Source organism: Lissotriton helveticus, chromosome 6, assembly GCF_964261635.1.
Source record: "Lissotriton helveticus chromosome 6, aLisHel1.1, whole genome shotgun sequence".
NCBI lineage: Eukaryota > Metazoa > Chordata > Amphibia > Caudata > Salamandridae > Lissotriton > Lissotriton helveticus.
Window position 1 is genome coordinate 504,826,521 of NC_136067.1, and position 26,238 is coordinate 504,852,758.

The 26,238-nt window shown below is 45.8% G+C and overlaps 1 protein-coding gene across 2 annotated transcripts in view; it reads left to right on the forward strand.

The window, feature by feature from the left end:
- The window catches only part of TINAG (tubulointerstitial nephritis antigen), a 1,388,447-nt gene that overhangs the window by 1,094,408 nt on the left and 267,801 nt on the right, over nt 1-26,238 (forward strand). For both annotated transcript variants that reach the window (XM_078647965.1, XM_078647966.1), the window contains exon 8: nt 16,909-16,954. In XM_078647965.1, the coding sequence (XP_078504091.1) occupies nt 16,909-16,954 (46 nt within the window). The remainder of the gene's footprint in view (nt 1-16,908; nt 16,955-26,238) is intronic.

A 26,238-nucleotide genomic window follows, 5' to 3' on the forward strand; every position in this document is an offset into this window, starting at 1 on the left:
AGACAGTGGATATAAAATAATTGTCTTGGCATCCTGTTCTCTTCCTTTCAAGACCACCATAGTGGTAGATGTGGCTCACCAGCCCTCCACATGCTATTGAGCTCAGAGTAGTCATCTCCGCATGTTTATGTGGCCTATTGGGTGCTCTTGGGAGGAATTTCACTCCTTATCCCAGGCTTAGCATAGCATGGGTGCCGGCAGAGGCTACTTAAATTAGGCTTCTTACAGGTCACTCAGGTAATTTTCTTAAAGTTACATTTCCTTAATATTTACTACAAATCCAACTTTATATTTTGATTACATTTTTAATAACTATTAAAATTAGTATTTTCATTATTTTTCTAGCTGGTCCTACTCCTGAGATATAGCATTAGTATCTTAATCTGACAGCTATGCCTGCCACAGTGAAATAGCTTTTAGGGCCTTATCACTGTAGCCTCATGTTATATTACATTTCAACATGTCTTACTTTTGAATAACATGCACCATATCTTGTGGGATACAAGGGAGTTTTATAGCTGTTAAAAAGAGTTATATCAACAAGTTGTTCCACAGGTTGTACACTACAGCAGTCAGACTACAGTGATAAGTCTAAAGACATGCTTCCCTATGTCACACTAGTGAATAACACAAGTGCTGCAGTCCACATTTGACATTATATTTTTCCATGCCATAGGTGTATTTCTGTACCATGTGCCCTTATAAGGAGATTAAAAGTCAATCATGAATGGGATAGTTTCTACATGCGTTAGGAGTCAGGGCTCATGCACTGGGCAAAGGAATGAAGGGTCCCAGTGTAAAGAGTCTAAAAACAGCAATACCATTCAGCAAAAAACGGGGGTCAACATGCAAGAAGGAGCATTTTCTCACTCCTTTAAAACTAATATATTATTTTTTACCTCTGAAGTAGAGAAAGAAGAACTTCATACTGAGTCACTTTGAGTCATTCCTAGAAAAATGGTTTTAATTTAGAGAATGTAGGCCTACATTTACAAGCCTTTGTGCGGTCCTTGCATTATGCAAGGCAAGGCAAGGATAACACAAAGGCTTCAGTGAGATTTAGAATGCCACACAAGGGGCCATGTTGCGTGGCTTTGTAAAGAACTGTTATGTCATGCTGCTGCTCCCCATGTTAGATTGCTATTTGAGCTTATATGTGTTTCATGGGTAGAGCATTGGTGTTTTCATGCATCCACCCATTCATTTGACACAATTCCATATTTACAAAGGTTTGTAAGCCTGGGATTGTGACAAAGTGGATGGCATAACAAAGAAAAAAATCTTAATTCAACTTGTTATGTCCGATTTCTATATGTGAAGCATTCTGCATTACCCATTGAAAGAGGAAAATTCCTCTCTGAATTGTTTTTTTACAGGAACAAAAACAATATTTCCCATAATGCAGGCACCTTGTCACTATGTGGTACACAGTGTGCCAGCACTAGGATGAAGTATACATCAACCAATCACTCAATCTATCAATCAACCAGGTGTTTGTAAAGCGCACTACTCACCCGTTAGGTTGTCAAGGCGCTAGGGGAGGTATGTGCAGCTCCATTGATGTCATCTGAAGAGCCAGGTCTTGAGGTCTTTCCTGAACTGAAGCAGTGTAGGGCTTCGCCAGAGGTGGAGAGTAGGCTGTTCCAGGTCTTGTTTGCGAGGTAGAAGAAGGACTATCCACCCGCTCTGATCCTGTAGAAGCGTGGGATGTGGCAAGGGTCTGCTAAATGGAGGCTTCTCTTGGGGGCGTGGACGATCGTTGAGGTATTGTGGTCCGATGTTGTGGAGGCCTTGTATGGGTGCATGAGCAGCTTGAATGTTATTCTTCTTTCGACTGGGAGCCAGTGGAGAATGTGAAGGTGTTCAGTGAAGTGTTTGCGCCAGGAGATATTGAGGACTAGCATGGCTGCGGCACTTTGGACGGTCTGGAGTTTGCAGAGAAGTTTTTTGTTGATTCCTGCATAGAGGGTGTTGCAGTAGTCCAATCTGCTGGTGATAAGGGTGTGTGTGACCGGCTTTCTGGATTCGCAAGGGATTCATTTGAATGTTTTACGGCGTATACGGAGGGTGTTGAAGTAGGCCGAGGAGATGGCGTTCAACTGGCGGTTCACAGCGAGCAATAAGTCCAATATGGTGCTGAGATTGTGGGCTTGGTCTGTCAGGGTGGGTGGGTTTCCGAGGGTGGGGGGCTACCAGGTGTCATCTCAAGCAAAGGGGGTGGAGCCGAGGATAAGGACTCCTGTTTTTTACTGAGTTGAGTTTTAGGCAGCTGTTCTTCTTCCAGGTTGCAACGTCTTTCATCCCTTCTTAGAAGTTGTGGCTGGTGATGATGGATTCCTTGGTGAGGGAGAGGATGAGCTGGGTGTCATCGACGTAGGAGACAATGTTGAGCCAGTGGTTTCTAACGATGGTTGCAAGAGGGTCCATGTAGATGTTAAAGAGGATGGGGCTGAGGAGGATCCCTGGGGTACTCTGTATCTGGTCTCTGTCACTTCTGAGAGGTAGAGCAGGAGTCTGACTCTCTGTGTTCTGCCTGTGAGAAATGAGCATATCCAGTCTAGGGGCTTTCCTTGGATGCCAGTGTTGTGGAGTCTGGTGGATAGTGTGTGGTGGGAGACGGTGTCGAAGGCTGCTAATAGGTCCAGGAGGATGAGGGCTGCTGTTTGGCCCTGGTCGAAGAGGGCATGGATGTCGTCAGTGGCGGCGAGGAGGGCGGTCTCGGTGCTGTGGTTGCTGCAGAATCTGGATTGGGAGATCCCTAGGATGTTGTTGGCTTCGATGAAGTGTGATAGCTGAGAGTTGACGTGCTTTCCGATGAACTTGTTTGCAAATAGGAGCAGCGAGATGGGCCTGAAGTTCTTGAGGTTCGTCAGCTCTGCGGAGGGTTTCTTCAGGAGGGAGTTGACCTCAGCGGGGTTCCATTTGCCGGGGAATGGGGCGGTCTTGAGGGAGCAGTTGATAGTTTGATGTAGCTCGGTGCAATGGCTGTGGTGGCCCTGTGGAAGATGTGGGGTGGACAGGGGTCTGAGGGTGCTCTGGAGTGGATGCTCTTTTTGGTCTTTAAGGTGTCTTCTGTCGTGAGTGGGATTGTGGTAAATAAATAAATAATACCTCTATTTTTGACTAGATATAACAATAACAGATAGCTCAATAAATAAGAGTCAAGATTCGAGGTAGTAGGAGTTTGCAGGTTTAATACAGCATAAAGGACAGGAACAGGACAACCTGCACGGGGAAGATCTGGGATGGCTAGCAACTTTTAATAACAGTGCACAAGCATATATAGTTAAACAAAATACATTACAGTACATACAGTAGGCGTAACAGTGGGTGGGGCCTGTAACAGTCGCGAGAGATAAGGCAGAAAGGAGGTGTAACAAGAGGCGTGAACAGGGCGTATACATAGACATGTGATGTAAACGTAACGGAATATGTCACAAATGGGGCGGAAACATGGAGGGGGCTACCTAAGGAGCCGGGACCTCTAACCTAGTGGTGCGCGCAAGCTGGCAATGACGTGTAACTAGGGAGAAGCTGGGGGCTATGACTTCTGAGCTAGAAGGAGAGACGAAAGTCTGGAGAGTCAGAGCGACATGTACCTAAACACTATCTAGTATCTGATGTTTAGAGAACATGTTGATAGAATCCAAAAGTTATCAGGGCAAAGGCTAACAGACACTAAGACTGGTGCATGCATTATTCTACATGTAGTGTGTGTTGAGGAATATTAAATGACCATAAATACAGTATTTCTCTTACATGGAGACGTAAAGGCTAGACGATGACTGAAACTATTGATGCGATTCAGTAGCTTAGGAATGCAGAGAAGGAGAGCTGGACTGATAACTGGAATCATAACATACTCTTGGCAGACTGGCAGGCAGAGCCAGGCCGAGCCGGGCACTGTGAGGCAGGAAGTAAGTGAAGGGTCAGGGATACAGGTGGGGGCTGTATCGCTCCTCAGCGAGGGTTCAGGAGACAGGAGCTGAATCGGAGTCCGGGCCCTTTTGAGGCCTAGAAACAGGGACTTTACAATGAAATAACGTGCACACTGAGAAACGTGGCAACGTAGCTTTACATAGGCCTAATACTCGTAGCTTTCACGAGAACTGGAAACTGGCATACTAGAGATGGACACAACTGTAATCGCGTCTTTAATCGATCATGGGGAATACATATGCATATTAATCATGCACATACAACATAAGATGGGGGACACGTAGGGACACAGAACATGGCATAATTTACTTTTCCACATTCCCTCCTTGTCACTACGTTTCCATCAGGAAACATCAATATTCATGATACCATCTATCATTTCATACAGTATCATTTGCTTGTCTCGAATTTTCTTGGAACGGGATCTAGGACGGGACTTGGGACTAGGAATACAAGAGGTAGCACAAATGCCGCAAATCGCAGGGCCACATTGTATACAGAGGCAGCAACTGAATATGATCGCTACTGCAATACCTAGAAGTGACAATATTTTCCATCCCCAGGCAGAAATAATACTCCAAAACCAACCGGACCATGTCCAGGTGCCTGGATCCTGGTGTAACTGATGGGCAATTTTATGAAGTCTGGTTATAGCTGAATAAACAGACGGCGCGTTATTTGGAATGAAAATGCAGCAACTAGATCCGATGACTCTACATGCTCCTCCTCTATCGGCCAGTATGACGTCAAGAACGAGACGATTTTGGAGCACGACAAATCTCATAGCAGATTGCTCTTCGGTTAAGTTACCTAGGGCAGAAGCAGTCTCATTCACTACTGCCTCAAGGGTTCTGGTTAATCTACGGATTAACTTACTATTCTGGATAGGTCCTATAAAGAAAAAGAATCCTCTATTGAAATCTGTATACTGTTCTAGAGCAGTTTCAGTTTGGTCGACAATCGGGGACTCGATCTCCCTTCTATGTCTAATGTGTACTAGATGTGTGTTTCTGTGATAATCAGATGGGGCTAGGAAAACTGTTGGCAGTAGGAAGGCAATGTAACAGGTTCCCTCCCAATCGAGGGGCAGACGAACATATGCGGTCTGACCACAAACAAAATAAGAATGACGTGAAGCTTTGAAAATAGATTTCCCACTGTCACTATACTCGACAATAGTAGTACAATCACTATGTCCTACATGTACGGAACCGTTATTTCGGACACATAATTCGCCTTTGACTGGTAATACTGAAATAGCAGGTAAGTCTGGAGTAGGATCAGACTGAACATTCAGGACCATAAAATTCGAAGAATAATTACCTAAATTATAAACTTCATTTTCTAGATCTAACCCTGTTCTGTGGGGAAGACCTTGCTTGTCTGGAAAACATGTACTGTTCAGAAGGGACATATCAGTTGAGGATGACGTTAACATGGACCAGGCTCCACATGAGCCATTATGTGAGAACGGATAAGGAAACAGTGGCAGAACTCCCTTCGGTGTCTGAAAAGGGGGGAGTCGACCACACACCCAACAATTTGTGGCATTGCTGGTCTGGTGTGAATAATGTAACATACGGATAAATGAATTGTTGCGCATAGCAAGACGATAGGATAGTTCGTGAGGAGGTAGATCACTAAACGTGTGCTCTACTGTAGCATTAGAAGACTTATTTACATGAGAAATTGGAAAACATAAATGAAATGCATAACTCGTGCAGGTAACCATTAAGCTTAAAAACAATATATAACTTAGAAAAACGATACATCGGATTGAGTTTTGACTAACTCTCTCACTATGGGGGTCTATTTCATACATGTCAGATACCTGTCTAACCGTTTCACCTAGGGGAGGACTTAGACAATTAAACTGGCTGACTTATTTTACTAGACCGAAGCATCTTTTTATACTCCTGCTGCGGAGTTTCCTCTAACAGGGGAGGTTTTGAATCAATGTCATTGGCGGGACAGTCCTTAAGAATAGTATCTGTAGAAGTGTTATTTAAAGTTTTAGGTCTTAGTCCGTGAAATTTCTTGACGTGAGACAGATGCACCCAGCCTTTCCTGCCTTCCAACTTCACGGCTGTGCGGGTGGTTAGAAGGACTAACTTCGGCTCCTTCCAGCGAGGCTCCAGCGGACTTGAACGATCAAAATTGCGGACGAGGACCAGGGTGCCGGGAAGGATCTCGTGTGGCTTGACTTCAGTATTGTCGGGAAATGCAGCGGCAACCTGTGAACGACAAGAGTGTAGGGCAGACATCAAGGAAGCTAGGTAATCTGTCAGCATATTACTGGAAACATCTGTAATACTTCGGGGTCTAGGTGTACCCCATACATTCGGGGGCGGCCGAATACGACCTCATAAGGGGACAGACCTGATCTGGAATGTGCGACCATGCGCATATAGAACAGAGCGACTGGCAGGGCAACTAACCAGTCTACACCTTTTTCTTGACAGATTTTGGCAATGCGGATTTTCAAGGTTTGATTATGTCTCTCTACGAGACCGGCTGCTTCTGGATGGCGTACACAATGGAACTTCCACTGGTACCCTAACAAAAGGGAAACGTGCTTCATTAATTCAGATGAGAATGGCTGGCCGTTATCAGAATACACGACCCTAGGGAGTCCATAGCGGGGGAAATATTCACGAACCAGCTGCTTGGCAGTGGTCGCGGCTGTGTAATCTGGGACTGGATATGCTTCTGTCCACCTGGACAAAGCGCATACAACTACAAGGACATACTTGAAACCTCGACATCGCTCCATCTGAATATAATCCATCTGGAGGACTTCAAAAGGGTGGTCAGGGGGCTGGAATCCACCTTGTTCCACCGGGACACTTTTACCTGGATTGAATTGACAACATATCATACAAGTACGGACTTTCTGCTTGGCTGCAGCTCGTAAATGCTTGTTAAACCAAATGTTCTGGATACTGTCTAACATGGCTTTTTCTCCTAAGTGTGCAGGACTATGTGCGGTATTGATAATGACTTGAACCATTGAGTCGGGGAGAAACCATGTGGCTCTACCCTTCGTCAACCATCCCTGATCTGTCTGGACCCCTCCTTGTTCGGACCATTTCTTAATTTCCTCGGGGGTAGCATGTAACTGGATATCTATGACATCTTGAGTAGGGTCCTTAATTGTCATACAAGTAGTCTGTTCTAGAGTGGATGTCGGTGTCTTGTTAACTGGTATGTCTGGTGTCTGTGCTGTAAGCTTGGCTGTTCGATCTGCTAGATCATTTCCTTGGGAAATAATGTCAGTAACTTTCGTATGTGCCTTGCACTTCATGATAGCGATAGATGTCGGTAAATGTATTGCATCTAACAGACCTTGAATGAGGAGACCATGCTGAATCTTGGTTCAATGAGAAGTCATGAAACCTCGCTCTTGCCAGAGCACTCCAAAGTCGTGTACAACTCCGAATGCGTAGCGTGAATCTGTGTAAATATTAACTGTCAGGTTCTTGGCGTGTATGCAGGCTTGAGTCAGAGCAACTAGCTCTGCTGCTTGAGCAGACAGGGTGTCAATACGATGTGTTTCAATAACTTCAGTGTCAGTAGTCACTGCATACGCGGCTACTAGTTCTCCTGTACTTGTTCTCATACATGAACCATCCACATAAAATGTCAGGTCGGGGTCTGGTAATGGAATATCTGTCAGGTCTTGTCTTGGTTTAGTCATAGTGTTAACAACTTCCACACAATCATGTGTGACAGGATTTGAAGTAACTGACGGTAACAGTGTAGCAGGATTTAGAACGTTGCAGCGTCTGATTTCTATGTGTGGCTGGAACAGTGTCAGTTCATAACCTGTTAAACGTGCAATTGTCAAGTGCTGAGTCTGTGTTCAGTTTAAAAGAACTTCCACGGAGTGTGGAACTTGTACTGTCAGGGAATGTCCTAATACTATGGAATCACTTTGTCTGATAGCTAGTGCTGTGGCTGCAACTGACTTGAGGCACGCAGGCAGAGCCTGGGCTACTGGATCTAGTGTACTCGAAAAATAAGCACAGGGCTTGTATTGTCCGGCTTGATCTTGTGTGAGAACAGATAATGCAGTACTATCACGTTCTGTGACAAAAAGTGTGAAAGGCTTACTGTAGTTCGGTGTAGCTAGAACGGGTGCTTGGCATAAAGCTTTCTTTAACTCATTAAAACTAAGTGTATGTTCAGATGTCCAAGGGAGAACAGTCGATACGGCTGCCTCCTGTGTCGTTAACTGTATCAGTGGTTTAGCTAGAAATGCATACTGAGGAATCCATTGTCTGCAATAGGAAGTAAGGCCGATAAAAGCACGTACCTCCTTCTGGGTCTTGGGCTGAGGGAGACTCGCTATTAACTGGATACGGTCAGGTGTCAACTGCCTACCCCACTTGGACAGTAAGTGGCCTAAGTAGATCACTTGCTGGACACAGAATTGAAGCTTTGAAGGGGACACCTTGTGCCCCATCTCGGCTAGGAAGTACAAAACTGTAAGTGATGCTCGCTCGCAAGCACGTTCAGAACGGGCTGTGATCAGTAGATCATCGACATATTGGAGCAGGGCAGTGTCAGTTGGCATGTGAATATTGTCTAGTTGTCTCTTAAGTGCTTGACTGTAAATACTAGGACTTTCTGTGAAACCTTGAGGAGCTCGTGTGAATTTATAGCTCCTTCCATTTAAACAAAAACCGAAAAGGTACTGGCTGTCTGGATGAATTGGAACACTGAAAAATGCGTTTTTGAGGTCTATGACTGTGAAAAATGTAGCCTCAGAATCAATGGCTGTCAATAGAGATGAGATATCTGGGACTACTGGATACTGGGGGATGATACATTTATTAAGTTCTCGAAGATCAATCACTAATCGATATACTGGAGGTGCATTTAGATCAGTACGTTTCATGACTGGAATGATAGGAGAATTACATACATTGGAGTCAGTTTCTACAACTACTCCTTGAGCAATGAGCTCGTCAATAATTTTGGATAAGGCTGCTACAGCCTCAGGTGGCAATCTGTACTGTCTGATTCGTGGTAACACTACACCTTGCTTGAGAGTCACACGATGGGGTGTGATTTGCATAAAACCAACATCAGTTGGACCTTGCGCCCATAGATGCTGCGGAACATTAGACAATCTTGGATCAAAATCACGCAAAACATAGTGACCCTTGAAGTCACGTAAAAACAAACGTATTCCCTCTGGGGAACAGCAAATAACTGCACCTAATTCTTTCAGTGTCTTAATACCTAACACATTTTCTGGACATGACTTCGTAAGCAATAGATCAGTAGTTCGGGACAATGGACCTACTTCTAGAGTAACTGGTTTGGAAATCTCGTTAACAATTGGCTTTCCTGAAAATCCAAGGGAAACATTTCTAGAGCCTGAGAGCGGAGCCCCTGGAACCTCGTCGTGACTAATAGTCGTCCTACTTGCCCCTGTATCAATCAAAAACTTTCTGTCTTTCCCCAATACTTGACTATGTACATAGGGACCTTCTTGATCTACAGGAATCTCGATGAGAGGCAAGCCTACCTCCCTCTCTAGGCTGTTTCATGAATACGCTTGATACTCTGGATACTCGGATTGTGCATACTGGTACATCTGCTGTGTAACATGCTGTGTTGCAGCTATAGGCTGCGGTGCTGGAACTGTCTGTTGTGCATTCTGTGGTGACTGAGAAGTCTGTGAAACTTGTTCTTGTCTAGGCGGACGTGGTCTTTCTTTAGTTTTACCAGTGGCTATATTGTGTTTCAGAACTGCACACTCGTTTATAAAATGACCTGGCTGTTTACAATAATTGCATGTCCCTTTAACGGGAGCTGCGGGATGACTGGCTTGATTCGGACCCCTCTTCTGACTGTCTTGTGGAACAGATTATGCAACTAGTACTTTCATTTTCGTGTCTTTCATACGTCTTCTCTCGTGTTCTTGCTCTTCTCTGATTCTATTCTGATGATACTGGAGCATCTGTAACATCTGGGACGGGGTACTAGCTTGCCAGGTACTTTCGACTTTCAAAACTCGATTCTTAACTTGTGGACTTGAATTCTCGACTAATTTAGTAACAAAAAGATGAGGGTATGACTCACTACTCGTCTTCAAACCACTGTTGATGCTAAAACATTTCTCAAATCTAGAATAGAAATCACTAGTATCTTCGTCTTGTTTCTGTTTACAGGCTGAGATTGCATCCCAGTCTTCCTTTTTAGTGGCTAATAATCTAGGCAAAACTTGTATCAGTAATTCTGGTAATTCTTTACATTTATCTCCAAGACCGGTACCTGGTACTCGTATCTTATCTTCAGCTTCTAGAGCTGTCCAATCGATCTTTTTCTCTCCCACCTCCCAATCTTTTTCCTTGAGTTTTTCGTATACCCCTGCAGGCAACAGGACTTTTAACATTTTAATAATATCTGGATACGTGTATTCTCCCATACGGAGCATGTCTTTTAATTCTCGGTGGAACCCTGCTGGATCTTTGTCGTGACAGGGAATTAATTTCTTCATCTCTAAGAGTTCCATCTTGGTAACTGGGGTGTAAACAAATACTCGTTGCATTTCACCATCTGGTGTCCTAACTGGGTGTACTTCTCGTAACGGATGCTGCCTGTCTATGTAAAACGGTTTACTTTCTGGAGGTGAGACATGAACAAAATGCGGGTTCAAAAACGTTCTGTATTTGTGGCGCTGTTCTAGAATGACACTAATTAAATCAGTACCTAAACCTTTCCATCTATACTGGAGTAACTCGTTCAGGACATCATGTAACGGACCTGGATCAGAATGTTGACCCTCATACAGTGTAATGAGGTGTTGGATCATATACATACCCACCAGTCGCTGCTCGGCTGGGGGTAATTTCAGAAACATTTGTGCCACTATTTCGTCTGGAAAAGTGGTAGAATCAGTAATCCATCGGACTGCTGATCGGGCTAGTTCTTGTTCATGCATAGTACTTAATTCACTATAACCGATTCGTGATTTCAGAATTTGATCGGTAGCTTGAAATACTTGTTCTAGAGAACCTTGTTCTGGTGCTGGAAGATGAAAGACTTTCTTGTGTTCTAGGCGTAAATGTCGGTCTGGAAGTCTAGATTTACCTACATACGCTATTCTGGCGGTATTCTCGTCGTCTACCTCTTCAGTAGAAGAGTCATTTTCTTTCTCGCTTACTTGTGCTTCATTGCGTTGTTCGTGTAACCTTATTATTTCTTTACGTATTTTCTTGTACATACTCTCTATACTATTGAGTGTCTTGTGCTTACCCTCGGCTATATTATCACTCCACTTTGTCAGAATTTTCATTTCGGTCGGATCTTTAGTCGGGGAATCTTGTTCCCTAATTAAACAATTGATCAGAAACTTTAATAACATGAACTGGATCTCAGATTTCCTGAGAGACATGACTTCACCAATACTTTCTGGATCTTGTCCTGTACGAATGAAACGATACATTCTGTCTAGATCTTCTTTCATATTCGGTAGGGTGACCAAATACTCGGACACCTGCCTTATACGTACGGAATATATAACCATACTATCCTCGCCTGGGACTGGATCATAACAGCATTCAGTAAGAAGTCGCCTGATTTCTGCAATGGACTTATATTTAGGCGTACGCTGTAACGCACGTTCATGTAACTCGACTGCCCCTAGACGTCTACTTGGCGGCGGGGTACCAGGAGGACCTACTCCCGCGGCCCCTAAACTGGAATCGTCGACTGATACTCTTCGAGCTGGCAGAGTGACTGAAGTAGCGGGAATTTGTACTACGGGCTGGACCGGGGGTACCGTAACAGGTACTGCAACAGGTGCCCCGGTGGCTGGAAGACCATGAATTACATTATTCACAGGAGCTGGTGGAACAGGATTTGCATATTCTGGGACTGTGTCGTCCAAATAGGACGAGAGAAAAATCTCAGCTGCGGTCGGTTTGTGACGCAGATTGGTCGGAACTAAAGGTGGCGGAAAATTACTGGATGCTTCCGGGGTTGCTTTTGGCAAGCCCTCGGCAAGAAGAGGGTACATACCCTTAATAAGGGCATTTCTCTGCCTGTCTGACTGTTCGGTTTTAACTCGTTCACCTATTTCGATTAGTTCCTTTTCTTGGGCTTTTTCTAAGGATTCTCTACTTAATTCTGACTTTCTGATTTCTTTTTCGGTTCTTTTATGAGATTCTTTGCGCCATAACTCGATGGCATCTTTCTGTGACTGTCTGGCTTTCTTTTTCCATAATACTTCTTCTACTCGCATGATGCACTCGGCATCCCATGTACCCGATACGGGCCATCTATACTTTTCTTCTAACTGTTTGGTGTACTCCACCCACAAATCTAGATACAATATGGCACTTATGCCATGCTTTTGATACATAAAATGACCTGGACTGTCCCTAGGCGGGACAGGAACTGCTTCTTCTAACAGACCTTTTCTAGTTTTTAACTGACGTAACTTGGAAAACAATGGCATGACTGGGCTGGAGTCTAGACACAATACAATACACAATGAACACGATGATTACTAAACAACACATTCATACCACGACATTGAAATACATGAATGACATTTAGGATAACAGTTCGGACAAAACACTACCTGGAATACTGAAAACAGAATACATGAATTTCTCGAGAACAGAACGGACTAGAACAGAAACTAGATGCACTGCTAAAACAGTACCAAACTTACCGGTCTCATAAAGAGACACGTCAGGACCCGCATCCACCTAAGTGGACACTTCGTGTTGGATCTGCGTACCCAAACCCACGGACCAGAGACAATGCAATTGACCCTGTCTAGATACTACCCCAGCAATGGTACTCACCGGGCAGCAAGAACGGAAGGCCTCGGACTGGACTGGACTGCTTCGACGCCGGACGGACGAACTTCGGACTTCTGTTACGGGTGGGCCTCCGGATACCTCGGACCTTGGACTCTCGGCTTGGGCTCTGGTCGGGACTCGCCGCGTTCCTCCACCGCCTCGTCTGGATGCTGGACCGCTACCTCCGTCTCCTCCGTGGGCCTGAGGGATACTTGAAGCAGAAAAATCTGCACGTGCACGGTATGGTTCCGTCACGGCTGCAGAGGATCAGGGGGCTTGCGTGGCTTCACCGGCGCGTGGGGAAAGGGCAAGTCCCTATTCGGGCGCCATTATGTGGTAAATAAATAAATAATACCTCTATTTTTGACTAGATATAACAATAACAGATAGCTCAATAAATAAGAGTCAAGATTCGAGGTAGTAGGAGTTTGCAGGTTTAATACAGCATAAAGGACAGGAACAGGACAACCTGCACGGGGAAGATCTGGGATGGCTAGCAACTTTTAATAACAGTGCACAAGCATATATAGTTAAACAAAATACATTACAGTACATACAGTAGGCGTAACAGTGGGTGGGGCCTGTAACAGTCGCGAGAGATAAGGCAGAAAGGAGGTGTAACAAGAGGCGTGAACAGGGCGTATACATAGACATGTGATGTAAACGTAACGGAATATGTCACAAATGGGGCGGAAACATCGAGGGGGCTACCTAAGGAGCCGGGACCTCTAACCTAGTGGTGCGCGCAAGCTGGCAATGACGTGTAACTAGGGAGAAGCTGGGGGCTATGACTTCTGAGCTAGAAGGAGAGACGAAAGTCTGGAGAGTCAGAGCGACATGTACCTAAACACTATCTAGTATCTGATGTTTAGAGAACATGTTGATAGAATCCAAAAGTTATCAGGGCAAAGGCTAACAGACACTAAGACTGGTGCATGCATTATTCTACATGTAGTGTGTGTTGAGGAATATTAAATGACCATAAATACAGTATTTCTCTTACATGGAGACGTAAAGGCTAGACGATGACTGAAACTATTGATGCGATTCAGTAGCTTAGGAATGCAGAGAAGGAGAGCTGGACTGATAACTGGAATCATAACATACTCTTGGCAGACTGGCAGGCAGAGCCAGGCCGAGCCGGGCACTGTGAGGCAGGAAGTAAGTGAAGGGTCAGGGATACAGGTGGGGGCTGTATCGCTCCTCAGCGAGGGTTCAGGAGACAGGAGCTGAATCTGAGTCCGGGCCCTTTTGAGGCCTAGAAACAGGGACTTTACAATGAAATAACGTGCACACTGAGAAACGTGGCAACGTAGCTTTACATAGGCCTAATACTCGTAGCTTTCACGAGAACTGGAAACTGGCATACTAGAGATGGACACAACTGTAATCGCGTCTTTAATCGATCATGGGGAATACATATGCATATTAATCATGCACATACAACATAAGATGGGGGACACGTAGGGACACAGAACATGGCATAATTTACTTTTCCACAGGATCCAAGTGAGGAGGGTCTGTTGGGTGGTTTTGCTGGGAGTGGGAGTTGAGGTGGTGCAGATGTCTGGGTCATCAAAGTTGTCGTAAAGCATCTTGATCTTGAGGTGAAAGAAGGAGCTGAGTCAGTTGCAGAGGTCTTGGGAGGGAGGGACATCTGTTGTTTCACTGTTGGCTTTGGCAAATTCCTATATGATGGAGAAGCGTTCCTTGGAGTTGTGGGCGTTGGAGAGGATTCTGTCTTGGAGGAAGTTCTTCTTTGTGGATTTGATGAGTTGGTGGTGTGCTTTGGTGGCTGTTATGTAGGCCGTGTGTGTTTCGGGGGGTTTGCTATTTCTCCATTTCTTTTCAAGTCATCGTCAGGAGCGCTTGGATTCTTGGAGTGCCGTGGTGAACCAGCTTGCTTTCTTGTTGTGCCTTCCTGTAGCCTTCTGGAGCGGGGCGAGTGTGTCAGCGCAGTTGGTGACCCATCAGTGGATGTTGCTTTGCCATGGTGTTGGCGTCTGGCATCGTTATGGTTGGAGTACTGGTGAGTGCAGAGGTGAGGTGTTCTTCAGTGACTTCGTTCTAGCTTCTACATGCGAGGCAGCACGCATGCTTGTGTGCGCTTGGATTTCTAAAGGAGAGATGGATGCAGTGGTGGTCCGTCCAGAGCAGTCTGTGGTGTGGCTGAGGAAGACACTGTTTCCTCCTGTGAAAACGGGATCGAGTGTGTGTCCTGCTGTGTTAGTGGGGGCAGAGACAAGCTGCTTCAGTCCTATGTTGGTGAGGTTCTCTAGGAGGGCAGTGGTGTTGGGGTCGTCGTGGTTGTCCAGGTGGAAGTTTAGGTCTCTGAGTAGTGTATAGTCTGTGAAGGCAAGAGCGTGGGGTGCGATGATGTTGGCAATGATGTTGGTGAAAGGAGTGCTGGGGCCAGGGCTTCTGTAGGCAAGGGTTCTTCTGAGCATCGTATTGGGGTGGGTCTGAATCCTGAAATGGAGATGTTCCATGGGGGGCGAGGCATCGTCCGAGTTGGTGGTTGTCATGTGGAGGGAGCTTTTGTGGATGATGGTGATACCTCCTCCTGGACGGGAGGGGTGATCTTTTTCAGGATCTTGAATCTGTCTGGGATGCCGGTTGCGATGACGGGTGCAGAGTTGGCATTGGTCCAGGTCTCTGTGAGGAAGAGGACATTGTGTGTGTGATGTTGAGGGGGTCCCAGATTTCTATGGCGGGACTGTGCAGGGAGCGCACGTTGAGGAGGATGCATTTCAGTGGATCATGTGTGTTGGCGTCCGGAGTGATGGGGGCAACGGCTGGGGTCTGGAGTTAGGTGAAGGTGCAGTGGCAGTGTCGGCAGGAGAACAGGCTTTGGATGCTGTTTGGTGTCGAGAGCTGGCAGTTGTTGCTAGTCTGTGGTTAAGAGCACAGAGGCTGCTGGGGTCATTACGACAGTGGGTCAGAGGACTAGGGTCCCTGGCCTTGGTCACGGTCGGGTCACGGACAGGCGCAGACAGGCTTGCCTTTGGCATGTCTTTGGCATGCCAGTGGCGTGCCTGCTACGCGTGTCTGCTGCGTGGCCGTGCAGCAGCCACCATTAAGTAGGGGTGGGAGGGAGGCCGGTCAGCTGGGAGGTGAGAGCGACATGCTGAGGTGGAGGGGCCACAGGAGCAGCAGTGTGGGGAGCAAAGGATCAGGATAGAAAGAAGGGGCAAAAGAGAAAAAGGGAGAGCAAAAAGAGAAAATCAAAAACAGAAAGAACAAACCGAAAGAGCAAAGAGAAAGGGCAAAACAGAAAGAGCAAAAAGAGAATAACAGGCACAGAGGGCACCGAACAGAGCGGAACAGCAGAGTGCTCTTCCACAAGACAACTAGGGATGAGGTGCAGGCAGGAGCCTGCGGGTGGAGGAAGGCTTCGAACACCTACCTGTGTCCTACACCTAAGTGTGCCATATCTTAGTAGATATGGCACATTTCATTTCTCTCCGTTTCATTTTATGCAGCGTAGCAACTTTGCTTGCTGTCCTGATTGCATGAAACATTAGAATATATGCCTGTGAAGTCTAAGAGCTTGTGATTCTATGTCTACATTCCTTGTACATTGAACCTACAGCATTAGCAGATCCCTCACAATCCTTATTTTGAGAATATTCGTAACCTTTTTCTGCATATTGAAAAAAATGATCCTCATGAATCAGAAAAATTTCAGTAATGATCAAGACCTACATCATCATTTTAAGTATTAGTCATTAATCAAACAAACAGAAACATAAGGCATGTCATTGTACCATTTTTTTACCGATCAAACCTATTTTAGGCTTTACATAATTTGTGTTTCTCTTATTGTCTCAGCTAGTCACCATACCTGGATCAATTTTTTCAATTCCAAGACCAGCTCAACTAATATAAGTGCGGAAAAATCTAAAAAGACCAGAACAACGATTTATCTTACAATACTGTTCCAGATGAAACAACTCTACCCAGATGTTAACATATTTACAATAGTTTGCTGAATTACTGAAGCAGCACTAAATCATTACTCTCAGTACGTGGTGTGCTTGTATGTGGTCTTCAAGTATTTATTTCTGCTAAAAGTTATTTCAAGTTGAATGTATAGCATGCATGTATTCTTTTTGAGCATCATATCTATTTATCACTTTTCTAGGAATCCCAAATTATGAAAGAAATTATGGATAATGGACCAGTGCAAGGTTAGTACTCTTTATGGCTACCAGACATGTGAAAGCACCCACTCCTAGTTGTTAAATACATTGAAAACTGAACTTCTTTGCTTCTATGTCTCTCACATAACGTTTTGACTTTAGGCCATCACCAGAGATTTAGGAGCATTGCTTAAATCCTTTAAGAGCTTGTGATCATTCATCACCTCAGTAGTTTTATTTTAACAACTTAAGAAAAATGCAACACACTTTATCACATTGGCACTCTCTAGCTTGCAGAAAAGGTCGCACACCTTAAGATGCATGCAACACTTGAGCTGGGTGTCAGCCAAGTACAGGCTGCGTGCAAGACTAATCCTCAGATCATTCTTTAGCCCAGTTATTTACTACCCCTAATTTGCATCACGTTAGTCCACTTCCCACTGTTTATTAACAGCCAGTTAGAACACCATCCTTCAAGTGCAAGGTCCCCTTATGCTACTTCATAGTTCTCATCCATTCTGCTAATTGGACCTTTTCTTAGGAACTCTTTCTCAAACCATATCATTGACATTACCGCAGCAATGACATTCAAACATTTTTCTTAAATCCTTTCAGAAGATGAAGTTATTTACACACAAATTCAAGTAATTGGTGCATGACTTTCATATTCAACTTTGCTTATAGTGTGTTTATGCTATTACTTGAGTCCTAGTGCATGGTCATTGTTGCAAAGCTGTTGACACTAGTGTTTTGTTCATGTAAACCTATCAGAAAGGCATTACATTCTGATAAAACCTCTAGGTCAAGGTTACCAGGTCGGTCAGGAGGTAAGGGCCCAGTTGTAATGACTGGGGTTGTCCATTTATAGTGTCCTGGGGCCCTTCAACCGTGGCACCCAAAATTAGGAACCAGGTGCTCCTTTTAGCACTTGACTCTCAGGATACCGAGGCAGCACAATCCATAACTTACTCAGGGCAGGTGTGGTGAGCTAGAGACTCTGTGAAGAGCAATGCAACAAAGAGCAATTAATATATCAGTGTCAGTCAGTACTTTACTGTTAAAAACAAAAAAATACTTTAAACGACACAAACCTATAAGCAGAAGTTTTCATCTAATGTACTATTAGATTTAAGGCAGCAAATGATTAACTTTCAAAGCAGTACTTTGTGACTTTGGCCGTACCTGAACCATATGACAACCTTTTGTGATCAGTATACCTACACTGTTTTGTAAAATATCCAGACATACCAAAATAAGATAGTTATCATTGTTAAAGCTCATTTGCAGGAATTCAATATGTTGCTATCTTCTTAGTTCCAGGATTTTCCTTTGTTTCACTTTCTCATTTTTTTTATCCCTGTATCTGTTTCCAGAATCATATTTTTGTTGTACAGATGTCAAACACGCATACTCGTATGCCTTGTATGTTTGGGAAACCGGAATAGTCCATAAATTCAGAACATGCTTCATGATATAATCATTGATATCAATTCACCAAAATGCCAACTATTGCAGTTGTGTCATTACATACCCAGTGACATCACTACATTGGTCACTTGTTCCTGCCTTAACACCCCAAGTGCCCCATACGTGCAAATTAGGTGCTAACCTGAGGTCAATCCTGGAAATAATTGGAAGTAAACAGTGCTTTAAATCCTCTGGATAAGTTTGATTACTGTTAGTCCCTCTATGACCCCCTGAGAAAACGATCAGTAAACGCAGTGCCAGGGTTACCGAACAGCAAGCCTGGGGAGGCTGATTAGTTCTTAATAATAAACATGGATAAAGTGGAGTATTATGATTTTAAGAATAGTATGAAATGGTATGGTTTGTAATACACACACTAAGCATTAATCTACTTATTTGATTTGCAGCTGCTGTGCTGAAAATGGTAACATACAAATGTGCATAATAAGGATAAATGATGGTACAGTGTTTTTAAAGCACATCTGTTCCTTAAAGAAAGAATGGCATGAAATTTAGGGGCATATTCTCAAGGAGTTATCGCCAAGTTAACAGCACTTTATCGCAGCCAAAGTGGCGATAAATATATCACCTTATTCACAAGCTTGTGCAAACAGCCCATATCACCAATTAAGCAGCCTCAACAAACATCGCCACAGATGACCCTGGCAACTATCTCTAATGGCGTTCCTGTGGAAAAAGCTGCAACAACACCACCCGCAACATTCTCTTCGACCAACCAGATCAGCGATAACATCCCAAAAGAGGCGATAAGGTGCGTGAGCAGCAGGGATTTAACACCTGCTCTGACCTGGTGTAAAGTCGGACGACAGCCTGCATCAGGAAAGGTAGCACAGTCCACAGCCACACCTGAAGATAAACAGAAGCCATGGAGCTACTGATCATGCAGCTCGGAGCCCCCACAGGGCCACAACACTCACCGCCACCACCCCGAGGCCCGTCTCCCCCCAGGATCCCACCCGGACCACCACAGAAGCAGTTTAGACACAGACAGCGAACCTTCAGAAAATACACCAACCTCCCAGACTTAACACCAGAGTATGTCATTGTCCACTACAGGCTCAAAAGGACAACCTCCTCCGCATCCTAAACATCATTGCCCACAGGCTGACGGTACCTACAGAGCAGACAACTAACATCCCTCCACAGACAAAGCTGCTGGATGTGCTGCACCTGTTGGCCTCTGGTAGCTTCCAACCAACAACCGCCAGAGTCGGAGGAGTCTCACAGCCAGCCCTAAAAAAGTTCCTCAAACCTGTCCTGGATGCCATCATCAGCTTGGTACCCCAGTACCTATACTTTCCCCACACTGTGCAGGAACAGCTGGAGACCAAGCAAGGCTTCTACGCCATAGCTGAATTCCCGCACGTGTTGGGGGCAATCGACTGCACACATGTCCTACTTATTCCCCCTTCTGACACTGCACACAATTACCACAACAGAAAGCACACGCATTCCATCAATGTGCAGGCAATAGTGGGCCACCGGGGACTCTTCACCAACGTTGTCGCCAACCACCCAGGCAGCGTGCATGATTCCTACATCTTCTGAAAGTCCATCATCAACCAGCGCTTCCAGGCTAGCACCTAAGGAAATGCACTGCTCTTTGGTAAGTACTAAATTAACACACCACACACTTCAAATCCACATTCATGCAACTCACAACCCTGTGTATGCACATGTCACAAAGTCACATACAACATGCTAAACAACATGCAAACCCACCAGACACGGCAACGCGACTTACTGTGGGAACCTGGGCTAGCCATGTACATGAGCCAACAACAGCCTGGCACCACAGCCACACAATAGCAGAACGTGGGGAGAGGTGGGAATCAGGCATGAATGAGAAGGTACACAATGCCAAGTGTGGTGTGGATGTGCTGGACAGACTGCAGTCTGCAGACCACAGAGATATCCATGTCAACACACACTGCTGGTGTTTCGAGTGTAGTGGACAGTGGACGCAACCATGTCACCCCAGCCAGTGTGGGAGATCACAGAAATGTAGCTTGTGACGTCCTCCCATAAACTTGTGCAGGGTGGGCTGGCCCGGTGAATGCCAGGCCAGCACAGGGGTGTGAATAAAAAGCACGTAACACTGGGTGTGGTTCTCTTCCAGAATGCCCAATGTCTCTGCCAGTGTGGCGACACGAGGCCGATAGTATTGCCTGCGATCCTGTGCGCCTGCTGCATCCCGGGCCACTGGTCCCCGAACCATTCTTGCCTGCTGCTGCGCAGCCAGGCCTCAATGCCCACCTGCCGACACCGGTGTGTGCCGATGAGGGCCCACCATGTGACGGTGCCAGCTCCAAGCCCAAGGCCCCCTACCTTGGCAGCCTCTTCAGACCATCACGGCCCCGCAACACAGGCCCGCAGAACTCCTTTCTCATTGACGTACTCCACCGGAATGCACAGCGGACAAGTAGGTCACACATTTGGAACTGATTCTTTATTACACTATTGCAGAAGTCATGTTATCATGGCTGTGTTTAAATCACTATACTCCCTTCGATGTGGTGACACCAACCCCATGCATAGCATTCCAACCACACATGTCTGTGGGCCCTTGCTATCTTAGGCCTTCATCCTACACTGCAGTCCTCACACCAATCGAATGCAGTCTGTATTTGGCCGGACACGGCATCTTCGCTGGCTAAACACCCGCTCAACTCTGGTGCCACTACCTCAGTCAACCAAATATCTCCCACACATGCCATTCCAACGTTGTGTGCCAGAGATCCAGGAGGAGCTGGCTGAACTGTGGTTGACGTGTGCTACCCATTGCCTCTGGCCTACACTGCGGTCAACTGGGTCACACATTTGGAACTGAGTTCTGCTCTATTCATGCCAGAGTTCATGTTATTGTACGGGCCTCATCCCTGACTGCATACCCTTCCAGCTCTGGTGCCACTAAGTATGTGCCCCGAAATTCATGAGCACTCTCTGGTTGAACTTTGGTGGCGTCTGGGTCCATGGGCTGGGGGTTGTTTACATCATCATGCAGCTGCTACTGTCATGGTGGTAAAGAGGAGTCTGTAGCATTCCACTCCGCCATTTGCCTGTTTCTGCTAGCTTCTGCCCTCTGCATCATGCCCAGGAAGAGAGCTTCCACTGTCCCCGCAACCCTCCACTACATTCACGTTGGACACCAACGAGGACCCGCACAGCTCTCATGGCCCCACCTTAGTGCACTGCAAGTCACCATCCCATGGCGGTGTGCCTGTGGCGGCCGCAGTGCATCCAGGGCCACTAACTCTGTGCAGTTCAAGTCATGGATCCTTGCCGTTTGAAGCTTGTACTTCTGATTGTCTGATCACTATTGTGTTTGTTGCCAGCACCAACCAAACCCTTAGGGGTGCATTACACTACCCAACACCCATCCAGCACAGGCCGCACTGGACACGTGACTCTGGCAATAAAAGGGGCCGGGCGCACGTGCCGGTAGCAAGTTCCACAAACTATCTAAGTAAGTCTGTGTGGTCATTATGTATGCATGAGGGCCCCGGGTCATTCCACATTACATTGTGCTGTGTACAGAGGGCGCTGCAATGTCACCGCGGGCAGTGGGGTATACCTGGGACATGTAGCCATGTCGTACCACCCTGTGAGCGTAAGCGGAGTGGACAGGCATACGACAGTACAGCTTCGTAGGGGTGTGGCTCTTTCACACATGGATCTGGGTGTGGTTAAGTTTAGGTCTTGCCAAGGAAGTGACTAATGCGTGTATCTCTGTTGTAGTATCTGCGCCACCCATCCCGCAATAGACAATGTTGCTATTTGGCATGCCCTAGGAGTGCGGGCTGGGCCGAAGGGTTACATGAGGGTGGGCATGCATGCTCAAGGTCAGGGATCACACATGCCAACTGTTGTGTGTGTCGCGATTAGCGCAGCATGTGCCAAATGTGTACCCACAACTGCATGGTGAGTTCAGCCAGACAGGTGCTCTACATCTGTGTCAGTCCTGTCCTTACAATAGGCCTACATACCCGTGGCCGGCCACCTTCAGCACACATCATCACTGTGTCGTGGTGAGGCTTGTGGACATGCGCAGACAAGCATGACAATGCTGTGGCGTATAGGTGCAAGTGAGGCAACCGCGCTATGCACACTGGTGACTATGCTCGGGGGAGGGAGGAGCAGCAGTAAAGCTACATAATACACATTGATGGCGCTCATTTGCAACAGGTGGCTCATTTCATACAGGAATCACACAGTCACACATATCACACACCAATGAACCAATGAGCCTGCCAATACATCATGCAGTGCGTAGTCTTGACTCATGTCTCTCTGCACTGTCACAGGTGACCACGGATAGGCACTCTGCGCTTGGATGATGACACCCCTCCGAGCCCTGAACACACAGCCCAGAGGCAGTAAAATTTGGCCCACAAACGCACCAGGGGCATTGTGGAGCGCACATTTGGTGTGTTGAAGTCACATTTCAGGTGCCTGGACGTCACAGGTGGAAGGCTCCTGTACAGCTGAGACATCGTATGCAAGATGATCGTTGCATGTTGTGTGTTGCACAACATATGTGTACACAGCAATGACCCATGGATATGAGTGCCTGATGCACAGGAAGATGATGATGAAAATGAGGCAGGTGGACCACACCCCATTGCAGCTGCAGCAGGAATTGCCCTTAGGGACACCATCATTGACAATTTCTTCTCATGTTGATGTCACATTGTGATGGTCCTCAGCAATTATGGCAGACAATCAACAAAAGAGTGTGCTTTCAAAAGTTTTAGAAGATCAAGTATGTAATTAATCAACACAGTTATAAATTATCTGCGAAGGAAACCAAATTGGGTTTTTCTTAAAGCCCTCACTCACCAACCTGGTTGGTGACATGCTTCATCATCGGGCCCCACCAGGAATGGCCGAATGCCACCCCTAGTGCGCTTCAATGCCAGTTTACTGGGTAGCTGGTTTTGTGATGGTGATGGTGAAATGTGATTAAAGAGAATTTAAAAACATCCAAATTGTCTCAAAATGTTTTAATTTTATTCGTTTTGCCAATTGGATATGGATAAAAACAAAGTGTAGGATGATGACTACATTAAAAGTTCTGATTCATCCTAAGAGTGTGGTCAACATGTTTCTGCCTTTAATGAGTAATTAACTCAGGCTTTTGTCAGGACCAAAAGATGTGGTGATGAACCCCGGCGGTATGGGCGCGCTAAGGCCCACCCTAAGGTTATTAGTGTTAAAAAAAAAAAAAAACTAAATTAAAGATTTCGTCAATATTAAAGAGGAACCGAGTTTATTAAATGGTACAATCTGTAAAAGCACCATGGGTCGTGGGAGGGGGGTGAAAGCGACTCGGCACACTGCCCACAACGCTCAGCACCCATTAGGAACCTGCGTCATCCCTTATGTTACCGGACCCCGAGGACAACATATGTGTACGCAGCAATGCCCCATGGATATGAGTGCCAGGTGCACTGGATGATGATGATGAAAATGAGGCATGTGGACCACACCCCACTGCAGCTGCAGCAGGAACTGCCCTTAGGAACACCATCATTGACAATTTCTTCTCATGTTGATGTCACATTGTGGCGGTCCTTGGCAATTTTGGGACAGTACAAAATGACCACAGGCACATTATGTGCTAATAAATGCATTCCAAAAAACATTCCCAGCGTGCATGTCACTCGTCTGTACAGGCACATCACTCAGACAAGTGTGGGTGCGACATGTAGTGCTAGCAATTTTGGGAATTGGTAATGGATGGTGGGTGTGTCACCTCTGTGCAGTGAGGCTGTATAGGGTGTCACGTATTCACAATGCCAGTTCTTTGTGTCACAGATATTACGCAATCCCACTCTTCGGTGTTACACATGTGTCACAATTCATTCCATTTGGGCTGTCATTTGTGGCCTACAAGTGACAAGAGGGCTTAACAAGGGTGTTCACAACACGTATTCACTCGTACACTGCTCGCTGCTGCTTTTCTATTGCTTTGCACAGATTCTGAATGTTAACTAAATGGATAGCATGAAATAATACAAAATCACTCTTTGCATGGGGACATGGCTAAGGTTATCTTTTCCTTCCTTGAGTTTGGCCACCATACAATGCTAAATGCACTATAAATGTATGTAAAATTTAAGAAATATATATACACTAAATATGTTATCGACTGATATACTTGTACATATGTGATTACAGCCATGACAAAGTTACCCGTGAGATGAAACACGCGTCGGCTGTTTTTGTTGATTCAAATACAAGCTTCATTAAACAAACATATGGCTCTTCTCTTCTAATTGAGGAAACTATGAAATAATATGAAGGGTGGAAACACTCTAGGTTGATTGTTATTGGGAGTGCTTCCGTACTTTGATTTCTTATATTAGCATGGAGGTATTTTCCGATGTGTAGTGTGCATCTGTACCGTATAGCACCACATTAAGAAAATTCCTTTGGAGTCCTATCTACAAATGCAGTGGCACATGACAAAAGAGTTGCTATTGACAAAACCATCACTACCCTTTTTAGTCATTCTTCCATGAGTTGGACTCCATGCTGGGAGAGCTCATGTGGGATGACAACGACTTCTCATAGCTCTTGGTGAACTCCAACTACCAGTGGGAAAAGGCAGGTTGGAAGTTCCCACCTTTGAATTGTATTCCTCGGTGGCCCAACTTCAGTAGGTGTCGCACGGGTTGGCAGGCAGCAACTTACATGAAACCTGTGCCAGCGATGGGCCTTTACTGTTAGGTGTCCTCCTACAACTCCTGCTGCCCTCAGTTAAAACGCATCGCTTGTCTTCATTACATGTCAAGGTAGTTCGCAGATGTCTACCTTGGATCTTCCACCTGACACATCATGCCCTGCCCTGTGCTTCCACGATCCCTCAACGAGGTCTTTCAAGATTTCCTGGGTCCTTCACTTTAGAGGACTTAGCCCCCTGACACAACCAATCCATTGAAACAATAGGAAATCTATTCCAAGACCATCACCTACTTTGATTCGACCTGCTGCGACAAGATTATGATATCCCTCCCGGTCAATTTCTCCTTTACGGTCGACTATTATCAACAAACCACCTCCTTTGGCACACCATCAACGAGAAATCCCCCTCCAGGATTACAGAACCGGTACACTATGGGTTCCGGGCAACACCTGATTACATGGCTAAACAAAGCCATCCAGGACCACCTGGGGATTTCTCTAGCACCCTTTAGACAGGTGTGAGAAGATGATATTGAGCGTTCGCTCCATGACTCATAATGGACATTGACACCCAAGTCACCTCAGAATATCTCCTCTAATGCAAGGTTTAGGAGTATTGAGTATACACTGCTACACAGTGCCTACCTAACTCCGCCGAAGATAAGCTGCATATTCCCACCAGCCAATCTCACATGCCCAGATGTTATTTCTACGCTGCCGACTTCCAGCACATGCTCTGGGAGTGCACTGCCCTGACACACTACTAGCATGTCATCCACAAAACCCTCACTACATCCACTGAACTCGCTCACCTGAACACGTGGGCAATAACCACCCTGAGGATTTATAAATGAGATAAGAAACATGTAGTTCAGGCTTGTTTTGTAAGCCTTCGCCTGCTGCTGGCCAAGTGCACCCTTACACTACATTTGAGAGCTCCCCAGCTGCTGTCCCCTGTACAGTGGCACAAGGCTGTCCTCCATTGCAGAGAAGCTGTCAGTACCATTGTACACTGCAAGGACTCATTCCGCCTTTGTAAAAGGGCCATTGCAGTGGTGTGAGAAACCATGCTCATGCAGTTCCGAGAACTAGCACATAAGGGCAACCCCTTCCTCATGACAACTGAATATTGCCCCCTCCATTGTACTCAGCCTACT